The following is a 21,516-nucleotide window of genomic DNA, read 5'->3' on the forward strand; positions in this document are numbered from 1 at the left end:
TAATTTTATAGTGCTGAAGGCAAACCTATATGCAATGTTCACACTGACATGCTTGTCACAAAACTAAATCTTTTCACCATACTACTCAGCATCTTGCACAGAAAAATTGATATACGCTTCTTGACCATCTTTGGGAAGTTCATATAAATCTTCTTGATTCGGATCTGCTATTGAGTGTCCATTCACATTGAGGTCAGTATATTGTGGTGGTGGCTGACGGTCATTCAAATTAAGTCTCGTGTACGGCCCTGGTGGTGGCCTGTCCCTCAACTCTTCATACACATCTTCGTCTGGAACATTTCTTGCGGCTCCATTGGAGTTTCTATCCGGGGGCTCGAACCCCTTACCTCGTGCAGCTTCATTTTCAGTCTTGGGAAGATTGCCGTTGGGCTTATGTACATTTACACTGACGCTGCTGCCTCCGACAGCCCCAGGGCTCGTGTAGTAGTTGATTGTATTATCATCGTAATTATTGGACTGTTGTTGCGTATCCTTGTTTCGTCTGCATTTACAGAAAAAAAAGAACAATAATAACTAATAAATTAAATCACCAGATGAAGATCATGATGTCATATCATAATGAGACAAGTCCTAATCGTAACCCTAAACCTACCTCTATAATTACACAATAAAAACGTTCCGTAAATTAACGGACGCCCGTATTTCGTCATTTCCCGTAATCTTACGGGAACCCTACTTTACACTGAAAGTAAAATTTATATTCTTACCGGCACTTTAAAATAAATATCGCTATTCCAACTACTATTGCCAGCACGATGAACAACAACATTCCGAGAGATATGGCTGCATTGCTTGCGGTTCTTGATTGTGCACCTACATTCAATTCATAAAAGTTACAAAAATAAAATATCAGTTTATAGTATACAGACCTAGTATAATTGGAACATACAAGTTTTGTTTTGAGACTCAGCCGTGTATCTATCGCCAGATATGTGGGGTCTGCATCTCCTTTTAAGGTCATGCCTACCATGCCAACCTTGATTTTCCAGCAGCCAATCACAAGCGTGCACGGCTGCGTTATCGCAGCGCGATGCGAAAAAGTTGAACACTTTCCAACTCCATCGCGGACCAAAATTTCCACCGCGCGAAGCGAATTTTCACTGCTGAGCTCGTAAAAACCTGGCTCAGATTACAGTTTTTATAGCATCGCATCGCGCAGCGATGTGGAGTCAGAATGAGGATAAACCCCTCGGCCCGCCAAAGGTAGCTTGCCCCCCCCTCTCGGCCCGCCAAAAAATTTTGCCCCCCTGAACATGCAAACAAACAAAATCAATCAATCAATCAATCAATGTTAATGCCAAATTTGGGCTTTCACTATTCATTTTGTGGTTATACTGCCCTCCGGCGTTCAGAAAGTTTTTCGATTTGTTTTGATTGTCAATCTATCGATATTCAGATTTGTTTTGACATTGATCGATGTATTGTCCCTTCGGTGTTAAATATGGCATGCTGAGTTACTAGAGGAACCAAGTTTTTAACCGTTTTCTACCGCATTATGGCCACGTCTGCTAATATGAACCAAGAATATAGTATACAATGAATTAGAGAAGCTTCTGAGTGAGTTATTTTAAGCCAGCAATTAGAAAAGGAGTATAAATCGGTGGATTTTGGTAACTATCAACAGCATCAATTACACATCAGTTTGTGGAGCCCATGGGCATCTACATTCTAAGTTAGAAACTTGTATGAATTTAATGAAATTCGCCGTGAAGGGACTTGCCAGTTGGTACATGTTATTAATAACTGAATACCAGAACATGTACGTTACAGTGTGGACCATGAAATGTATTCGTATGATGTAAAACAGCCGTACCATAGTCACGAAAAACGAGGCCGTAAATCATGGACCATTCCCGGGCAAATGTCAAATAAATTGCCGTTTTGTGTAGCCAGAAACGTGGTTTGAGCATGAACAATTGGTGGCGCTGCTCACACAGCCAACCCAGACGGTGCCAGACAGGATTTATAGTAAACATCCTACTTAATTGACTTCAGCAATTAAGAATGTACCGGTATACGTGAACTTTATGATATTGAAATTAGTACCGTACCAGTAGCAGTACAAAAATTATTGTGAGCCAGTAAGCTTCATGCATTAGGACATGAAAGCTAAAAAGACGAACTGAAGAGTCAGTTGGTACAAGTTATAGCATCAAAAGCTAGCACGTATAATTCCTAAATCCAGTTATGGCAGAAGGTTACGATGATCAATTTGATAATGTTGGTGGAGCTCACAGCGTATGGGGACATCCTAGTCCTACGCAGGAATTTCGGCCTGAAGTTCCGCCAATTAGAAAGGGAGTAAGTGCAGATATAATTGATGGCGAATGGCAATCGGAGGACAGTGTCTTCACTCGGCCAACAACAAAGAAAAGACCACAAAGTAATGTATCAAAAAACAGAAATGACAAAAGTAATGGACGAAAATAAAGAATTAATGGTACTCGCTAAGGCAGCTGTCATGAGAGAAAGATGTGAATATTTAATGAAGAAAACAGACATTAACGTCAGCGGCGGTGATATACAACCTGAAGATAGCGTTTCCCAGGTAAACCGAACAAGATATAGAAATGCAATTAGTGTGTCATCGAGTACTAGTAGGTCAGAAAGGGCTAAAGCAATGAACAAAGAAATAGAACTAACCGCTAAAGCCGCTGTCTTGAAGAAGAACCATGAGTATGAGATGAAAAAACAAGAGCTAGAAAGGCAGTTAAAAGAAGAAGAATATAAAAGACAGGAAATGCAAATTACTGCAGAACTGGAAGTAGCAAAAGCTATATCTGAGTTGTTCATGAGTGGAGAAGAAAAATATGCCATTACAAGCATACCAGGCCAACAACAAGCATGGCAACAATGCCAACAACAGGTACCAGGTCAGCAAGTGCAGCAACAACAGCAAGTGCAGCAACAACAGCAAGTGCAGCAACAACAAGTACCGGACCAACAACAAGCGTGGCAACAACACGTACCAAGCCAACAACAAGTGCAGCAACAACAGCAAGTGCAGCAACAACAAGTACCGGACCAACAACAAGCGTGGCAACAACACGTACCAAGCCAACAACAAGTGCAGCAACAACAGCAAGTGCAGCAACAACAGCAAGTGCAGCAACAACAGGTACCAAGCCAACAACAAGTGCAGCAACAACAGCAAGTGCAGCAACAACGGCAAGTGCAGCAACAACAGCAAGTGCAGCAACAACAAGTACCGGACCAACAACAAGTGCAGCAACAACAGCAAGTGCAGCAACAACAGCAAGTGCAGCAACAACAGGTACCAAGCCAACAACAAGTGCAGCAACAACAGCAAGTGCAGCAACAACAGCAAGTGCAGCAACAACAAGTACCGGACCAACAACAAGTGCAGCAACAACAGGTACCAAGCCAACAACAAGTGCAGCAACAACAGCAAGTGCAGCAACAACAAGTACCGGACCAACAACAAGCGTGGCAACAACACGTACCAAGACAACAGCAAGTGCAGCAACAACAGCAAGTGCAGCAACAACAAGTACCAGGCCAACAACAAGCGTGGCAACAACAGGTACCAGGCCAACAACAAGTGTGGCAACAACAAGTATCAGGCCAACAACAAGCATGGCAACAACAGGTACCAGGTCAACAACAAGTGTGGCAACAACAAGTACCAGGCCAACAACAAGCGTGGCAACAACAAGTACCAGACCAACAACAACTGTGGCAACAACAAGTACCAGGCCAACAAGTGTGGCAACAAGTACCAAATAGTACTGATGATGCTATAATAAACACTATTTCAAGTATGCTCTTACAGCAGCATATGATGACTTCCTTGCCAAAAAGGGAATTGACACCCTACAACGGAGATCCTCTACAATTTTGCACCTTTATGCAGGCCTTTAGATACAGTGTAGAGGGTAAGACAAGCAATGATATGGACCGACTATACTACTTGGAGCAGTATACAAGTGGAGAGCCCAACAGGATTGATAAGGAGTTCTTAAATAGAGGTCCAAATGCATATCAAGAAGCCAAGCAATCATTAACTGCGAAGTTTGGTAACAAGTATGTTATTAAAGAAGCTTTCAAACGCAAGGCTGAAAATTGGCCAGATGTGAAGAAGGATGATGCTCCGTCTTGGTTAAAGTTTTCCATCGTTTTGGGAGAATATTTGAATACAATGCAAGACCTGAATTTTGCCCATGAGGTGGACCACTCTGGTACTGTGAAATGTCTACTGAACAAACTGCCGTATAGTGTGAGGAATCAATGGAGAATTTTGGCGGACAAAGTGATGCAAGAACAAGCCAGAGTAGCAGGGTTTGGAGAGTTTGTGAAGTTTATAGATAAGCAAAATAGGATAGTGAGTAATCCACTATATGGAAACATTGGAAGCACTCCCAAACAGCCATCTAAGACCAGCAAGGCGAGAGGCATAAATTTGGCAACACATGTCGATGAAGCCAAGAAATCTCCGTCTACTTGGTGCTACAGTATTGAGTTGTGACAACAAATCACACAATATTCAAGACTGTAGAGTTCTCCAGAAGAAGCCATACGAAGAGAGAATGACAAGCATTAGAAAAATGCGTCTTTGTTTCGGATGTCTAAAGAAAGCTTCTCATCAAGCCAAGGACTGCACGAAAAGGCTGAAATGCAAGACGTGCAAACGGAGTCATCCTACTGTGTTACACAGGAAAGGAAACCACCTGAGAAAAACCTGAAGAAAAACCTGTTGATGCTTCCACATCATGTGGTTTAACTGGTGCCGGAGGTTTCACGTCAGCCATGTCAGTTGTACCCGTAATGGTAAAGTCTAAGGTGACGGGTAAAGAGACCTCGACATAATGCTCTTCTTGACAATAAGAGCACCGCTGTGTTCTGTGCTGAAAGTTTGAAAAACAGACTTGGTGCACATGGAACAAAATCTAGGATTCGTATACAGACAATGAATGGTGTGAAAAATGTGAACACCATCAAGTTGCACGGCTTGGAAGTTGCAGATGAGAATGGTGATAATAGCATTGAGTTACCGGAAGCATATATACAAGACAATATACCAGTGAATACAGAAGACTTGGTGACTCAGAGAGATCTTGAACCATGGTCATATCTTTGTGCAATCAAAGTTCCTGAAGTCAAACACAAAGTAGAGCTGCTAATAGGAAACAATGTACCACAAGCATTGGAGCCAATTAAAGTCATTCATAGCCAAGATGGTGGCCCGTTCGCCAGTCAAACCTCACTTGGTTGGGAAATACATGGACTTATAAAGAGAGTGACTGTACCAAGGGAATCAGTACACAGGATTTGTGTGCTTAGTTCAGAAGACAGAGCAGACTTAAATCAGAAGATGACCAGCATGTTCAATCAAGATTTCAGTGAAAGAAGTAAAGAAGACATGCTAGAACCTTCCATTGAAGATCAGCGCTTCATGGGCATGGTAACTGAGTCCACAAGGCTGGTTGATGGGCATTATGAAATTGCTCTGCCACTGAGAGATAGAAATAAAGCTATGGTTGATAACAGAGTGCAAGCACTCAAGAGAGCCGAGCACTTGAAGAGGAAGCTTGATAAGAATCCACAGTTCAAGGAAGATTACAAGAACTTCATGGAAGATGTAATAAACAGTGATTATGCAGAAAGGGTCCCTAGTGAGCAGTTAGAAGTAGAAGATGGAAAGAAGTGGTATGTACCACACCATGGTGTGTACCACCCAGCAAAACAAAAACTTAGAGTGGTATACGACTGTGCTGTCACATACAAAGGTTGCTGTCTCAATGACGAGTTAATACAGGGGCCGGATCTTACAAACACATTGTTAGGAGTTCTGCTGAGATTTAGGCAAGAACCAATTGCTCTAATGGCTGATATTCAGGGAATGTTTTCGCAAGTTAGAGTGCCCAGAGCAGATATGGATTATCTACTATTCCTGTGGTGGCCAGGATGTATTACGAACCAACCTCTAGAAGAGTATCGGATGAAAGTTCACATATTTGGTGCCACATCTTCACCAGCTTGTTCCAACTACGCACTCCACAGAACTGTAGCAGACAATCAGCAGCATTATAGTAAGCAAGCCTGTGATACAGTGAGGCGTAACTTCTACGTTGACGATTGTTTACAATCTGTGTCGACAGTGAGTGATGGAGTATGTTTGGCCAAAGATCTCATCTCAATCTGTGCGCAAGGTGGATTTAGACTTACTAAGTGGATCTCAAATAATCGTGAAGTTTTGGAGTCAATTCCAAAGGAGGAGCGAGCTAAAGAAGTGAAAGAGTTGAACCTGGAGTGTGATACTTTGCCTTCAGAAAGAGCTCTTGGCTTACAGTGGCAGGTGGAGGCAGATACATTGGGATTCAAGATTGCTGTTAAAGACCGTCCAGTTACGAGAAGAGGCATCTTATCCATTGTTAGTTCGTAATATGATCCACTGGGGCTCGTTTCACCTGCAGTGTTGCCTGCCAAGAAGATCATCCAAGATCTGTGCAAACTAAAACTCGGCTGGGATGAAGAAATCCCATTGGAGCATCAGAAACGGTGGAATCAATGGTTGGCAGAGTTACCTATTCTGTCAACATGCTCAGTAAGCAGGTGTCTCAAGCCAGCAGAATTTGGAAAACCGACCAATATACAACTTCACAACTTTTCTGACGCCAGCGAGTTTGGTTATGGTGTAGTCGCCTATATGCGATTGCAGAATAGCAGTGGAGAGACACATACATCACTTGTGATGTCAAAGTCAAGAGTTGCTCCAACAAAACAAGTGTCTATACCAAGGCTTGAATTAACAGCCGCCACGGTAGCAGTACGCATGAGTAACATGATCCTCAGGGAGATAGAAATGCCAATAGACAATATCTACTTCTGGACAGACAGCACTACGGTGCTTAGTTACATCGCCAATGAAAGGACAAGATACCACACATTCGTAGCAAATCGTGTAGGAGAAATACGTGAGAACACAAAGGTGTCACAATGGTACTATGTGCCTACCAAAGTTAACCCAGCTGACATCTGCTCACGGGGTCAAAGTGTGAAGAAGTTTGTTGACAATACTAATTGGATTAGTGGCCTAGAATTTCTCAAAGACTCAGAGACTGAATGGCCAGTTCGAGATGTACACTTACAAATAGAACCAGATGATCCTGAAGTAAAGAAGAACATGATAGTGCATGCAGTACAAGTTGACAAGCCAGATGAGCCTTATGAAACCTTTGCTCAATTCTTTGGGCATTACTCAGATTACCACAAGCTGAAGAGAGCTGTGGCATGGTTGCTCAGATTGAAGAAGCTTCTTAGTCAAAGAAAGACACATCAGCAGACAGTGACAGGTACAGAGGAGAGTAAGGGTGATGAATTCACAACAAAGCAAGATCTAACAGTGCAAGAAATCCATGACGCAGAACAAGCCATCCTGCGTAATGAGCAGCACAAGTATTTTGCCAAAGAAATCAAATTGCTTTCCAACAGAAATGAAGTACCAACAGCTAACAAAGACAAACTTGACCAAGAATCACAGGGTATCAAAGTACATGTGACAGTCCAGAAATCTAGTCCAATTTACAGATTGGACCCCAAGTTGGAAGACGGATTGCTTAGAGTAGGTGGTAGACTGCGAAGAGCAGCATCACTGACAGAAGAAGCGAAGTATCCAGTTATCTTGCCAAGAAACTCATATGTGTCAGAGTTGATTCTGCGTCAAATCCATGAAAGCACAGGGCACTGTGGTAGAAACCACATGCTAGCAAATTTGCAACAACATTACTGGATTCTAGGTGCAAACTCAGCAGCACGGAAGCTAATCAATAGATGCATCATATGCAGGAAGCAGCGTGCAAAGAGACAGGTACAGAAAATGGCTGACTTGCCCGAAGACCGTCTACAGCCTGAGGAACCTCCCTTTACAAGGGTAGGGATATATTTCTTTGGTCCAGTTGAAGTTAAGCATGGAAGAAGCATCCTGAAACGTTATGGTGTAGTCTTCACATGTTTGGCGATACGTGCAGTACACATGGAGAAAGCTGATTCATTAGACACGGATTCATGTATCGCTGCAATAAGAAGATTTGTAGCCAGGAGGGGTCAGGTGAAGATCATAAGAAGTGATAACGGAACCAACATTGTTGGAGCTCAAAGAGAGTTAAGTAAAGAAATCAGTCAATGGAATCAGAAGAAAATCCCTAACGACCTGTTACAGAACAATATCGAATGGAAGTTCAACCCACCTGGAGCGTCGCATTTCGGGGGTATCTGGGAACGCCAGATAAGAACTATCCGCAAGTTGATGGTCATGCTGTCCAAGGAACAAACCCTATCAGATGAGAGTCTGCAAACATTATTTTGTGAGGTAGAATCTATCATAAACAGCCGTCCATTGACACTGGTCTCCGGAGATGCACAAGATTTAGAACCTTTGACTCCCAATCACCTGTTACTACTCAAGACACATCAGAACCTTTCCCCTGTCTTTCCAGAGAACACAGGTATGTGTGTACGCAAGCGATGGAAGTAAGTACAATACCTAGCAGATGTCTTTTGGCGCAGATGGTTAAAGGAATATCTGCCTCAACTTCATTCAAGACAAAAGTGGATTCTTCCGCAGAGAAATCTGAAGACAGGAGACATTGTCTTAATAGTCAATGAAACAGCACCAAGAAACACATGGCTTACTGGAAGAGTCGTGGAAACTTTACCGGACAACCAAGGTTATGTACGGCAAGTGAAATAAAAGACAAAGACCAGCGTGCTTACCAGACCAGTACACAAGCTTTGCCTATTGTTGGAAGCAGATGGTACGCAGCAGGTCAATGAAACAATGAAATCAAACATCAACAAAGAAATAGCAAGAAATCAAGATCAGGAAGATGAAGAAATCAATCACAAAGCTGGTGAAACAAGATTAAGATCAAGGCCAGTCAAACCAAGAAAGATACTTGATTTGTAAAGAACTTTGCTATGTTGAACAGTTTGAATGAACAATTAGACACATGATAATGGAATTAGTGAGCAGTATACATGTAAATAGCAAATGCATGTATGTACTACAAGTACAAGTACAAATACAACTACCAGTTTCAATAACCATTGGCGACAAGCTAGCGTATGCAGCCGGTGGTCTAGCAAGTGACATACAGCCTTTTGGTCTTGCAAGTGACGCTACAAGTAATTCCCACAATGTTACATCCATTTGGTCTTGCAAGTGACGCTACAAGTAATTCCCACAATGTTACATCCATTTGGTCTTGCAAGTGACGCTACAAGTAATTCCCACAATGTTACATCCATTTGGTCTTGCAAGTGACGCTACAAGTAATTCCCACAATGTTACATCCATTTGGTCTTGCAAGTGACGCTACAAGTAATTCCCACAATGTTACATCCATTTGGTCTTGCAAGTGACGCTACAAGTAATTCCCACAATGTTACATCCATTTGGTCTTGCAAGTGACGCTACAAGTAATTCCCACAATGTTACATCCATTTGGTCTAGCAAGTGACGCTACAAGTAATTCCCACAATGTCACATCCTTTTGGTCTTGCAAGTTACGCTACAAGTAATTCCCACAATGTTACATCCATTATGGTCTAGCAAGTGACGCTATAAGTAATTCCCACAATGTTACATCCCCTTGGTCTTGCAAGTGACGCAATAAGTTGCCCCATAATGTTACATCCATTTGGTCTCGCAAGTGACGCAATGAGTTGTCCCCATGTTACATCCCTTTGGATGATGTGTGGAACTGTCCTCATCCCTGAAACTTAAAACATTGTGATGTAGCAAATGATGTCTGAACTCTTTCATCCTGCAAAGTTATAAAAGTTTGACTAATGAAAGCAGCAAATTAGCAACAATGTGTTGGATTCACCATGAGGCTGAGTTCACATAGAAGTATACGGTATACGGTATTCGCTATACGAAATACGCTCATTCGTTCAGGCTGAGTTCATATAGGAGTATACTATGTGAACTCAGCCTGATCGAATGAGCGTATTTCGTATAACAATAGCGAATATGTCAGTTTACCCATTTTCTTCGTCTTATCAAATGCTTGTAACTTTACTTCTTGAGGTCACATTGCATTCAATGAGGTGTCATAATGTGCAGAATTAGATAGTGCATCTATTAAAAAATGAATTTGCCCACATATGGTTTAGGTTTTTAAAATTTGGACGGTATACGCTGCACTAAAATCGAACATGCGCGATTCCCACTATACTATACTATACGCAGGTATACGGCCTTTTCGAATAGCTCTTATGTGACCCGGTACTATGAAATTACCTTGCTCGATTTAATCTATACGCGTGCACCTGCAAAACGTGCATCGTATACCCGAATAGTATACTTCTATGCGATCGTAGCCTTATGTGACCCGGTACTATGAAATTGCCTTGCTCGATTTAACTATATACGCGTGTACCTGCAAAACGTGCACCGTATACCCGAATAGTATACTTCTATGTGAACGCAGCCTAATGTCTACTTTTTTTTTTTTTTTTTTTTTTTACATTTTTTTTTTTTTTTTATTATCTTTTTTGTAGACAGCTGTCTTTATTAAAAGTTTCTTAATACATAGTACTGTCACTTAATCAGTGACCTTAAATACATTAACGTGCATTTTATTTATTAATATTAGTGACATAGTCATTTCAAGAGAGTTATAAGAGGATTGAAAAACAAGCAACAAAAATAAGGAAAAGAGCAACAGAATGAGCGAATAGAACTAACTGCTGATTATTTTGTACTCAAATTGAGTAGAAAACAAAAACAAACAATCAACAATGAGCTCCACCGACCCACCCCTGCCGACCCCCTCCACCACACATTGAGCATGTTGAGCATATTTTACTTTCTTTACTATGGATTAAAAATACACAGGAATGAAAAATTATATCATAACATTAATAGTTGCCAGGATTGCCACTCATTATTAAACTTTTGTAACTTTAGGCTACATACTGCTTGGTATTTCAAAACATTATAATAACATTTAAGTTCCCTTTTTAAAACATCTAAGTTTGGTCGTTTCTCGGTCATCTTTACTCTATACAAATGTAATTTTGCAATAGTCAAAATCAATGTTAGAATTAAATCATATTTAGATCCAAAAAGAATTAACTGAGGGGTCATAGCTAGATCTATACTGATCTTGTCTTTTATCCAGTCTCTGAGATCTTCCCAAAATTTCTAGAAAAGGGCAATCCACAAAGAGATGCTTGATTGTTTCTGGATTTATCTTACAAAAAGTACATAAGTCATCATCACTTATGTTCATTTTTAACAACAATGTATTTGTGCCTATGATACTCTGATTAATTCTGTATTGAAACCATCTCAGTTTAATATCAGTGGAAAATTTGAAATTTAAGGTACATATTTTTTTCCAATCATCATTCTCCATTCCAAATTCCATTTGCCACTTTGACTTACTCATTGTATTCTTCATCTTTGATTCAATAGAAATATCATAGAACATTTTGCACCCTTTTCGTTTTGCTTAAAAAGTAGTTCCATATTATACGGCTGAAAAGGGGAGGCTAGTTTGGAGCCTATAGTACCATTGTAATTAAAATTTGACTGAATTGCTCTAATAATACCATTGTATTCTAAGAAATTGGTCTTCACTTTATAAAGTTTTGTAAATTCGACAATCGACAAAAAGGATCCGTTTACATTTAAGAGATCATTTATAAACAGCACACCTCTTTTTTTCCAATGGGCATAACAAATTGATTTACCACCAATCTTTATTTTATCGTTCCACCACAAATATTGTTTTGCAATACGGTTGAAATCCAGATTATTATTATTTACAATGTTTATAAGTGAGGACCAAGAAAACAGAGTATCATACCAGAACTTATTATCTATCATGTTTTTCATGTCATTAAAACGATACATACCAAGGCAACAAATATCATCACTTATTACATTAAAACAAAGACGAAATAGCTTAACCCATTTTTGATCACCACAGGCAACCCTCCGAATCCAATTTACCTTTAAAGCATTTATATGCATTTCTACATTTGGCATCTTTACTCCACCATTCTCATAATTTTGCACAAATTGTATTCTTTTAACTCGATCTGGCTTGCCGTTCCAAATATATTTATATATCTCATCATTTACCGTTTTAATAAATTCCTTGCTTGGGTTTGGTAGCATTTGAGCAATATAACTTATTTTTGGCAAAGCCAATGATTTCACAACTACAACCCGTCCCAACACCGTTAAATTTCTTTTTTCCAACTTGATAACAGTTTTCGTATCAAATGAAGTGCTTTATCATAATTATCATTTACCATTTGAGCAAGGTTTGTACTAAAAGAAATGCCTAGAAACTCAAAGCTACCATTGAAATTCCATTGTATTTTTAATTTTTTACTAATTATAGTATTTCTGAATTTCTGAGACCCAATCCATACTGCAACCGTTTTATCAATATTAATTTTCAAACCAGACATCTCATAAAATGATTGCAATGTTTTAAAGGCACTTTCCAGTGATTTTTCTGTACCATCAAGAATTAATGTAGTGTCATCTGCATACTGTGCAATTTTAAAATTCATATCATTGATGCAAATTCCTGTTATATCCTTATTTTGTCTAATCATTGTAGATAATACCTCCGCACATAAAACGAAGATATATGGCGACAGAGGATCGCCTTGTCTACAACTGCGCTGAATTTGGAACGGTTTAGATATATTTCCATTTATGATTACGGAAGAAGATGCGTTCTTATACAAAGCCATAAACCATCTGCAAATGTCTGATCCGAAATTAAATACCCTTAAAGTTTCAAGAATAAAATCATGCGAAACCGTGTCAAAAGCTTTTTCAAAATCTATTAGTAAAAGCATCCCCGGAATTTCATTAACCTCTGTATAACTTAACAAATCATAAATAAGGCGAATACTTTCACCAATGAATCTATTTGGGACAAAACCTGTTTGATCTTCTGAAATTAAATATGGCAAAACCGATTTTATACGGTTTGCAATACATGCAGAGGCCAATTTATAAGAAACATTTAGAAGCGAAATAGGCCTCCAGTTTTTAAGAACTGACGGGGTTTATCTCCTTTTGGCAGAAGAGTAACGTGACCCCTTTTTGAACTTGAGTAAGAGACCCAATTCTAAAACCTTCATTTAAAGATCGGAGGAGAAAACAAGATATTTCCAACCAGAAGCATTTGTAAAATTCCGCTGTAAAACCATCAGGTCCGGGTGTCTTGTTGTTTTTCATGTTTTTCAAAGCATATGTGAGCTCAGAAAGAGTAATTTCACCCTCTAACGTATTTGATTGCATTTGCGTTAATTTGTTTATGGAAGCATAATCATCAATTTTAACATTATTATTTCCACCTTTTTCTTTATACAGATTTTCATAAAAAGATACTACCTCCTTCTCAATCTCATCTTGAGATGTTGCTTCTGTGTTGTTACCTCTCACAATTCTAACCATTTGTTTGTTTACAAAGTTTCTTTTTTCAAGATTAAGAAAATATTTGGTGGGTTTCTCTCCTCCTCTATCCATCGGACCTTTGTTCGAATAAAACATCCTTTAATCTTTCTACTACGAATATCCTCAAGTTCATGTTTAGCATTATCTAACTCATTCTTTAAAATTTCAACATTAGGGCTGTTTTTCAATGATGCCTCCTCGTATGACGTATTTAAGTTTTCTATTAATTTGTCAAGTACTTCTTCAGACTTGCCCATCTCTCTCTTTCTTTTTGAGGAGTATGCTATAGTAGCGCCTCTGATTTCCAAAAGCAGTGCTTCAAAAAACAGTTGGTCATTAATAGTTAGTTCTAACTCATTTGGATCAATATTGTTTATATTTTCTCTGTCATACGGCGAAGCAGCATAGATTTGTTTTACTTTAGTTATCGAATCCTTAACTACTTTTACATATTCATCATCTTCAATTAAATCGTTATTCAACTTCCACGAACCTCGTCCCCTTTGTATATTATTACTCTTACTTAGGCCAATGACTACCATAGAATGGTCAGTCCTATATCCTGGTAGAATGTCTGTTTGACCAATTATATTCAAAATTTCAGAAGAAATCAAGAAAAAATCCAGCCTAGCTTGTTTTATGGGATTGTTTCTTCTCCAGGTAAAACGTTTTATATCTGGGTTCATAATTCTCCAAGGGTCACACAGACTCAAATCTTCTTTTATTTTTAAAACAGCTTCTTTTGCCTTTGGATTATTAATATTCAAATAATTAAATGTATCTAAATTTTGATCCTGGACTAAGTTAAAATCACCACATACAATACAATGTGGGTTACCAACGTTTTCGATAACATTTTTAACACGATTATAAAAATCTGGATTATCCTCATTTGGACCATACAGACAAACTATCGTGATATCCATTGACATCATCGTAATATCAAGTACAATCCAATTACCTGTTTGATCCCGCTGAATATTACGCACTTTGAAGTCAAAATTGTTATTCATTAACACTGCCACGCCCCTGGCATTTGTCTTATAACCTGCTGTATAACATTCATATCCCCATTCTGATCTGATCATATTTTCCCATTTCTGGTCCCAGTGTACATCCTGAAGGCAATAAATTGAACATTTCTTTTTCCTTAAATAATTTAAAACATCTCTTCTCTTAGATTTATCACTCAATCCTCTACAGTTTACAGAACATATATTTATAGTACTATCCATATTCTTTAACCATGTAAACATGTTTAACAGAAACCTTCATTTGGTTTTTGATTACAACATACATAACTTGATTCACAGCTGTCTTTTTATGATAAATATAATACATACCACACACAAAACTATATAAAAGAAGAAAAAAGAAAGTTGCAAAAACAAAAAAAAGCAAGAAAGAGAAAAAAAAAATCCAACCACCGAGCCCACCAAGAAGATAAATTTTTGGGAAAAATTATGCTTTTTTACCTTCAAAGATTTATAAATCATCAAGCATGTCAAAAACTTTTTGACACATATTAATTTCCAATGTATGTTTTACTATTCATAAATGTGCAAGCAAGCAAATAAATGATACAAAACATTTTTATACAATGAATTTTCAAAGCAACTTGTTGTTTCATTTATACTGATATTTTTTTAATATCAGAGATGCATTTTTTTACTGTTAACGAGAACTTTAATAAGGGGGATTTTCACACCTCCTTGATATTTAAATTTTATCTGTTCAATTGTTCATAATTGCATTTAAATCGTTCACATTTTGGAGTTTATAACCTTTCATGTATTTTAGTGCTAAAGTCAGTCAATTTATGCAGATTTACACCTTCAAAGATTTATAAATCATCAAGCATGTCAGAAACTTTTTGTCACAGATTAATTTCCACCGTATGTTTTACTATTCATAAATGTGCAAGCAAGCAAATAAGTGATACAAAACATTTTTATACAATAATTTCTCAAAGCAAATTGTTGTTTCATTTATACTGATATTTTTTTTTTTATATCAGAGAAGCACCTTTTTACTGTTAACGAGAACATATGAGGGGGATTTTCACACCTCCTTGATATTTAGATTTGATCTGTTCAACTGTTCATATTATATATTGCATTTAAATCGTTCACATTTTGGGAGCCAGGATCTTCACAATCAGCCAGGGCTGGGATTTCATGTGCCAAGTGGAGTTTTTCAGCGGTGTGTGTGTGTGTGTGGGAACCAAGTGTGCAGCAGCTGATGGACATTTCTGTCATTATTTGAAGCTAAAAAATTAGCATTCTCTAGATGTGTTGCTCGCTCGCTTTTTTGAACCCAATTTATCAAGTGCTAAAAATGGTCAGGACACCTTTTCAGATGAGAAAACTTTTGCTTATTGTACATGTTCTCATGTGCTGAACATTGAGATGTCTGTTGACTTTAAATGACTGCATAATATATGTAATTGGATATTATACCATCCAATTCAGTGATTTTGTGAACAAATAGAACATTAACACCATGTGATTTCCACATGTAAAATATTCCCAGTGAAGCAATCGGTAATTGTCTAAATCAAGACATTTTTTGAAACATGTTAACTATTTGACATTCATTTTTCTGTCAAACCAAAGATTTTATTTGGAGACCTTTTGAGAATTTTGAATGCTTGTTTTATAGTTATTACTTCATTGATTCAAGGGATTTTTCAATATCAGATTAAGCACAACCCAAAAACTTAGTTGTGCATTCTAAACCTTTTGGCAATCATTATTTGGCATGATTGCACTTTGTTGTTTGCAACACAACCAAAAACATGGTTGTGAGTTTTGAAATTTTTAGGCAATCATTATTTTGATATTGCATTGTGTTTCGTAGTTGCAAAAACCAGTTTTTTCAGTTTTGTCAGTTTCCCATTAAGAAATTCGGCATGCAAAATAGTGTCATTTTTAGTTGAATTGACTTGTGGACACAATCGTCAATTAGGGGCCGGAATGTTAATGCCAAATTTGGGCTTTCATTATTCATTTTGTGGTTATACTGCCCTCCGGCGTTCAGAAAGTTTTTCGATTTGTTTTGATTGTCAATCTATCGATATTCAGATTTGTTTTGACATTGATCGATGTGTTGTCCCTTCGGTGTTAAATATGGCATGCTGAGTTACTAGAGGAACCAAGTTTTTAACCGTTTTCTACCGCATTATGGCCACGTCTGCTAATATGAACCAAGAATATAGTATACAATGAATTAGAGAAGCTTCTGAGTGAGTTATTTTAAGCCAGCAATTAGAAAAGGAGTATAAATCGGTGGATTTTGGTAACTATCAACAGCATCAATTACACATCAGTTTGTGGAGCCCATGGGCATCTACAATCAAGTTGAATCCAAACACATGAATATATCATGTGGCATGCCACAGGATAGTATATTAGGTCCACTTATCTTCTTGTGTTATGTTAACGATATATCATCAAGCGTTAACTGTAATATTTGTTATATGCTGACTACAGCACGTTATTCACATCCCATAAAGACCTAAAGTAATTTCCGATACTTATAAGTAGACATGGTAGAGAACTTGAGTCTTGCAGACAGCCGACTGACAACAAATTGATGCTACAGCTTGGCAAAAAAGAATCTTATAAAATCAGACTGAGCAGGGTGGACAAATTTGAATTTTCTTGTGATGGTGACATTATTAATCCCACCAACTCTGTCAAGTACCCGTGGGATTACTTCTGATAAAGATCTAAGTGGTCAGTAATCAAAAAAGTGTGGAAGATTAAGTTTCTTATGTCATGTATGTAGGCAAGGTCGCTTTTTAAATGAACGAACCCGGAAGACCCTTTGCACTGCCTTTATACAATGTCATTTTGATTATTGTTGCTCTTCAATGTTTTCTTCACTCTATGTAAAGCTGAAAAAGAAGCTGCAAGTAATGCAAAACAAACTGATTCGATTCATATTGAAGCTAGAGCTCAGGTCCCACATCGGTCATTGTCGGTGATGAACAGTTTAAGAAGCTGGATATGTTAAAAGTTGAAGACTCAATCGTGTTTTAAAAATCTACGATGATATTGCACCTGAGTACCTGATCGAATTATCATTTTGTGAAATTTTCTCAGACTCAAAATTACTTTACCAGGGGCAGTACAACAATTATTTTGTTACTCAACAGCTAAGGGCCAGAAGTGTAACACCATCTTTTTTACTGGTGTATAGGAATGGAATTTGCTTAATTGATGTAAAAAAAATCCACAACTTATTCACAGTTTTAAAAGGCAGTAAAAAGTCACTTTTTCCATGATTTGAATCTGCTTTGTCATAATTATGCGGTTTAACATTATGCAGTTGTTTCACCAAAAGTGCAATAATTGTTTATGTAATTAATGTTTTAGTCTATAAAGCGGACCCCCAATGGAAATAAGCCCTTTTTAGGGCTTTCTTGGGCTATCCTTGGCATTGTACGTTGTTTTATAAATAGGTTGTGAGATGTATTTTATTGCATTTTTATGCAGATTCTGTCCTGGTGTATTCTATTTAGGCTATGTCAATCCACTGTTGGATGTAGCCCTCCTCATGATCACTCCATACCTTTCTATCTACTGCTACTCTCCCCATATTGTACCAATATATGATGTTATGTCATCTCTCCACCTCCTCTTCTGTCTATATACCTCTTCTTCTTTTTCCTATTCTTGGTTGCCATTCTAACAATCTCTTTGTCTATCTGTTATCATTTCTTCTGGCAACATGTCCAGCCCATCTCCATTTTGATTGTTTGATTTTTCTCAAAATGTCTGCAACACCGGTCAGCTGTCTGATGGGTAAGCAGTGCTCAATGAGCACCTTACTTTGTCTCGCAGTGAAATGTTTAACATTTGCCGTTCCATTGCTCTTTGTGCGGATTTAGTTAATGACCATGTTTCAGAGCCATACATCATTGTTGGAAGGACACATTGATTATATATTTTCCTTCTGAGTGACATGGGTATATTTTTGTTGCATAAGATTTCTTTATGTCTTCCAAAGTAACTCCATCCTGCTTTTATCCTTCTCAATATTTCTTCCTGCGAACAGTCCTTTAACCTCAGTGTTTGGCCCAGATATTTATACTCCTCAACTCTTTCAATTTCCTGATCTTCAATAATGATCTTTTTATCTGTTGCCATATTTGTCATATATTTTGTTTTTCCTTTGTGCATGTTCAATCCCACCTTCTTGCTTTCTTTATTGAAGTCAAATGCCATAGACCCTAAGGGAGTGTTCAGAAATACTTTGGTGGGGGGCTGGTAAAAAGGGAGGAGGGAGCCAAAAAAGGGTTGGACCTTAAAAGAGGCGGACCAAAAAGTTTTAGGTGGTAGGAAAGGGGGGCCAAAAACGTTTACCTCTTCAAAACACAAAATTTTCGCGCGCATTGAGACCATCTATATTACTTTTAACATGTGCAACTTTGGGTTTTCAGTGCTTTTGTAGCTGTCTAGTGTAGCTGTAAGAACACCTGTAGCTGTGAATAGTGCTCCCGTGATATGGAGAATTATACTTTCACCAAGTTTAAGCCAAATCAGACGAAGTTTAAAATGTAGGTCCTGGATGACCCTATGGTGGCACTTAGTGTACACATATCTATTAATTAATATAACATTAAAGATGATCAGCAACATGCAACATCTGGGTTGGTCTAAGAAATACTGGCACTTTTTATCATAGAATTTTATATCTCTTCAAAGTAGGCTACAAATATGATTATGTACCAATCTGATCAAAATACAACTAAATCAAGAAAATATTGCAAATAAATTGGATTTCTTTGCACGTAAACTGCACACTTCAGTTTACTTTTTCTCATTGCAAAGTTATGTTGTAATAGGCCCATGGGTAGATTTACCATAGGGCAGAGTGGGCACAGGCCCAGGTGCCACGGTCTTTGGGGCCAAAACTGATACCTGTGTACATTTGCGTGACCAAATTAATCTCATACGGTATTTGACCACTTTAGCTTTTTGCATAAATTAGTTCCAATTAACAATATTTGACCATTCAAGCTTCAATATGGCCAATTTTTTTGCGCGGTTCGCGCGCATTTGTACTATCATAATAGCCACGGATCCAAATTATGCTGATGTGCCTATGAACCTCCAAATAATTAAATCTTCCATTTCATTTATCCCTGTAAAATCAGATAAACACTCTGATTTGGGACAAATCTAAATTAAGTATAAAATGAAAATGTCCTTGTGCTTGTATTTCATGCGCAATTGTTCCACCGGGAATGTTTCAAACATTTGCCCCAGCCTCCCTCTATGACATGTGACCCAGATACCACACCACTAGAAACAACACTATAAGTAGGCATTATCACATCAAAAATAAGCGCAGCAGAAACACGTTATTTAATGTTTCTACATGAATGAGCTTATTAAAGCATCAAAAATCAAAAAACGGAATTGAAATCGGTCAAAGCATTGTGATGTAGCGTCAATTTAAAGATGCTCGTAAATGGAATAAAAACCTGCCACAAAATGGCTGCAATGACAAAATTGGCACATTCCGAGATTTTGACGGTTTATTTGGACGCTTGCTTGAAAAAGCAGTGTTAATTTAAGTATCACAGGTTAAATGCCTATCTTTCCTGACTTCGTTAAAGAAAACAAAATTAAAAAATTTATCATTGAATAATTATAATAAATTAACCAAATGTACCATTTTAGCAATTTCGGCCAATCTGCAGAAAAATTAAAGCTGAAAAAATGACTATGTTCAGCTAATTAATATGCAAAATTGATGTAAGTGGAAAACCGTACATGATATCAGGGTGCGGGTTTTTTTGCACACATATGTATACGAAGTTCTTTCAATTGATAACAAAAAATACACAAAAAGTAATTAATTATGCAAATTAGCTAATTACAGCTAATTATGAATTCATGATATTATTATGTAAATTAGGCATGAGTAATGTTGGTGTTTTTTAATATTTAATGAAAGTCTATTCATTCACCATAAATTTGTCAAGTATGAACCTGTTATGATGTTGAATAAAGAAACTGCAGTTAATTACTTAAAAATAATACAAAAAATACAAAGTTTGACATTTTGATGGTGTCTGGAATATAATTTTCTTTTTTACTGTCAACATGGTATGTGTCACCATTACTCAAAGCCAAATCCGAAAAGTAAAAATAAAAATTCATTTACAATGAGACTTAAAATTAACATTTTGTTATCTGGATTAACGTAGGAGGGCAAATGGTAAAAGGAACTGCCATTTCACTCTAGCGCGTATACAAAACTAGTATGGCCTTGGACATACACAATGGCTTAAAGCTATTGTGGATTTTTTTGCATATTTGTAATGATTACACATATCCACCTAAATGGAACATTAATTCCTCTTTTATCCAAAGATAGTTTTTTTGAAGATAGCTTGTATTGTATAATGAGAATGCTTATTGTATAATGTTTATTGAATTGCCAAATAAAATCTATCCATCTCTATCTAATAGTGGTGTACACCCGTGAGTACTGGGTGACGGTCTCTCCATACCAGCAAATTGCGCCACGATCTCGCACATTTAATTTTCAACATTTAATTTAAAATTTGTACATGCATGCCCGGTACCCCAGGTCAACATAAAAAGTGGTAACCATGTGTGTTCTAAATTTCGCAGAAAAGGGGTATTTTGTTGACTGAAATCGCGGACCGCGAAATCGCGAAAAAAGGGGGTATTCTGAGCATTGTCTCCGCGAAATTTTTTAAAAGGGTATTTCACAGGTTCGTTCGATCGATGTCTTCAGCCCGAGTCTTCAGCCTCCATCAAAGTAATGTTCATACTTGCACATTTTGTACTTAATATATTAAAATATTTGGAGTCATTGAAAAGGGGTGTCTGGAAATCTTCTCATTGAAAACCTTGAAAAGGGGTATTTTTTACCCTGATTTTGTCAGTGATTTGGCAAAAAAGGGGGTAAAATCAATGAAAAATCAGTGAAAAGGGGGGTTTTGAAAAAAGGAAGAACACACATGGTTACCACTTTTTATGTTGACCTGGGGTACCGGG

At 37.7% G+C, this 21,516-nt stretch overlaps 2 protein-coding genes across 2 annotated transcripts; one reads left to right on the plus strand and one right to left on the minus strand.

Moving 5' to 3' along the window:
* LOC140156332 (uncharacterized) lies at positions 1-828 on the minus strand. Its single transcript, XM_072179305.1, has 2 exons — positions 729-828; positions 1-502 (listed from the first exon to the last, which is right to left on the minus strand). Exons 1-2 carry the CDS (start codon positions 788-790, stop codon positions 82-84), a joined length of 483 nt encoding a protein of 160 aa, XP_072035406.1. The 5' UTR covers positions 791-828; the 3' UTR covers positions 1-81.
* A 4,120-nt stretch (positions 829-4,948) lies between these two features.
* Positions 4,949-8,947, plus strand: LOC140157771 (uncharacterized). The gene is made up of 3 exons (XM_072181019.1): positions 4,949-6,416; positions 6,456-8,486; positions 8,793-8,947. The coding sequence occupies exons 1-3, from the start codon at positions 4,949-4,951 to the stop codon at positions 8,945-8,947; spliced, it is 3,654 nt and encodes a 1,217-aa protein (XP_072037120.1).
* The last annotated feature ends 12,569 nt before the right edge of the window (positions 8,948-21,516 follow it).

This window comes from Amphiura filiformis, chromosome 7, assembly GCF_039555335.1.
Source record: "Amphiura filiformis chromosome 7, Afil_fr2py, whole genome shotgun sequence".
In the NCBI taxonomy this organism is placed as follows: Eukaryota; Metazoa; Echinodermata; class Ophiuroidea; order Amphilepidida; family Amphiuridae; genus Amphiura; species Amphiura filiformis.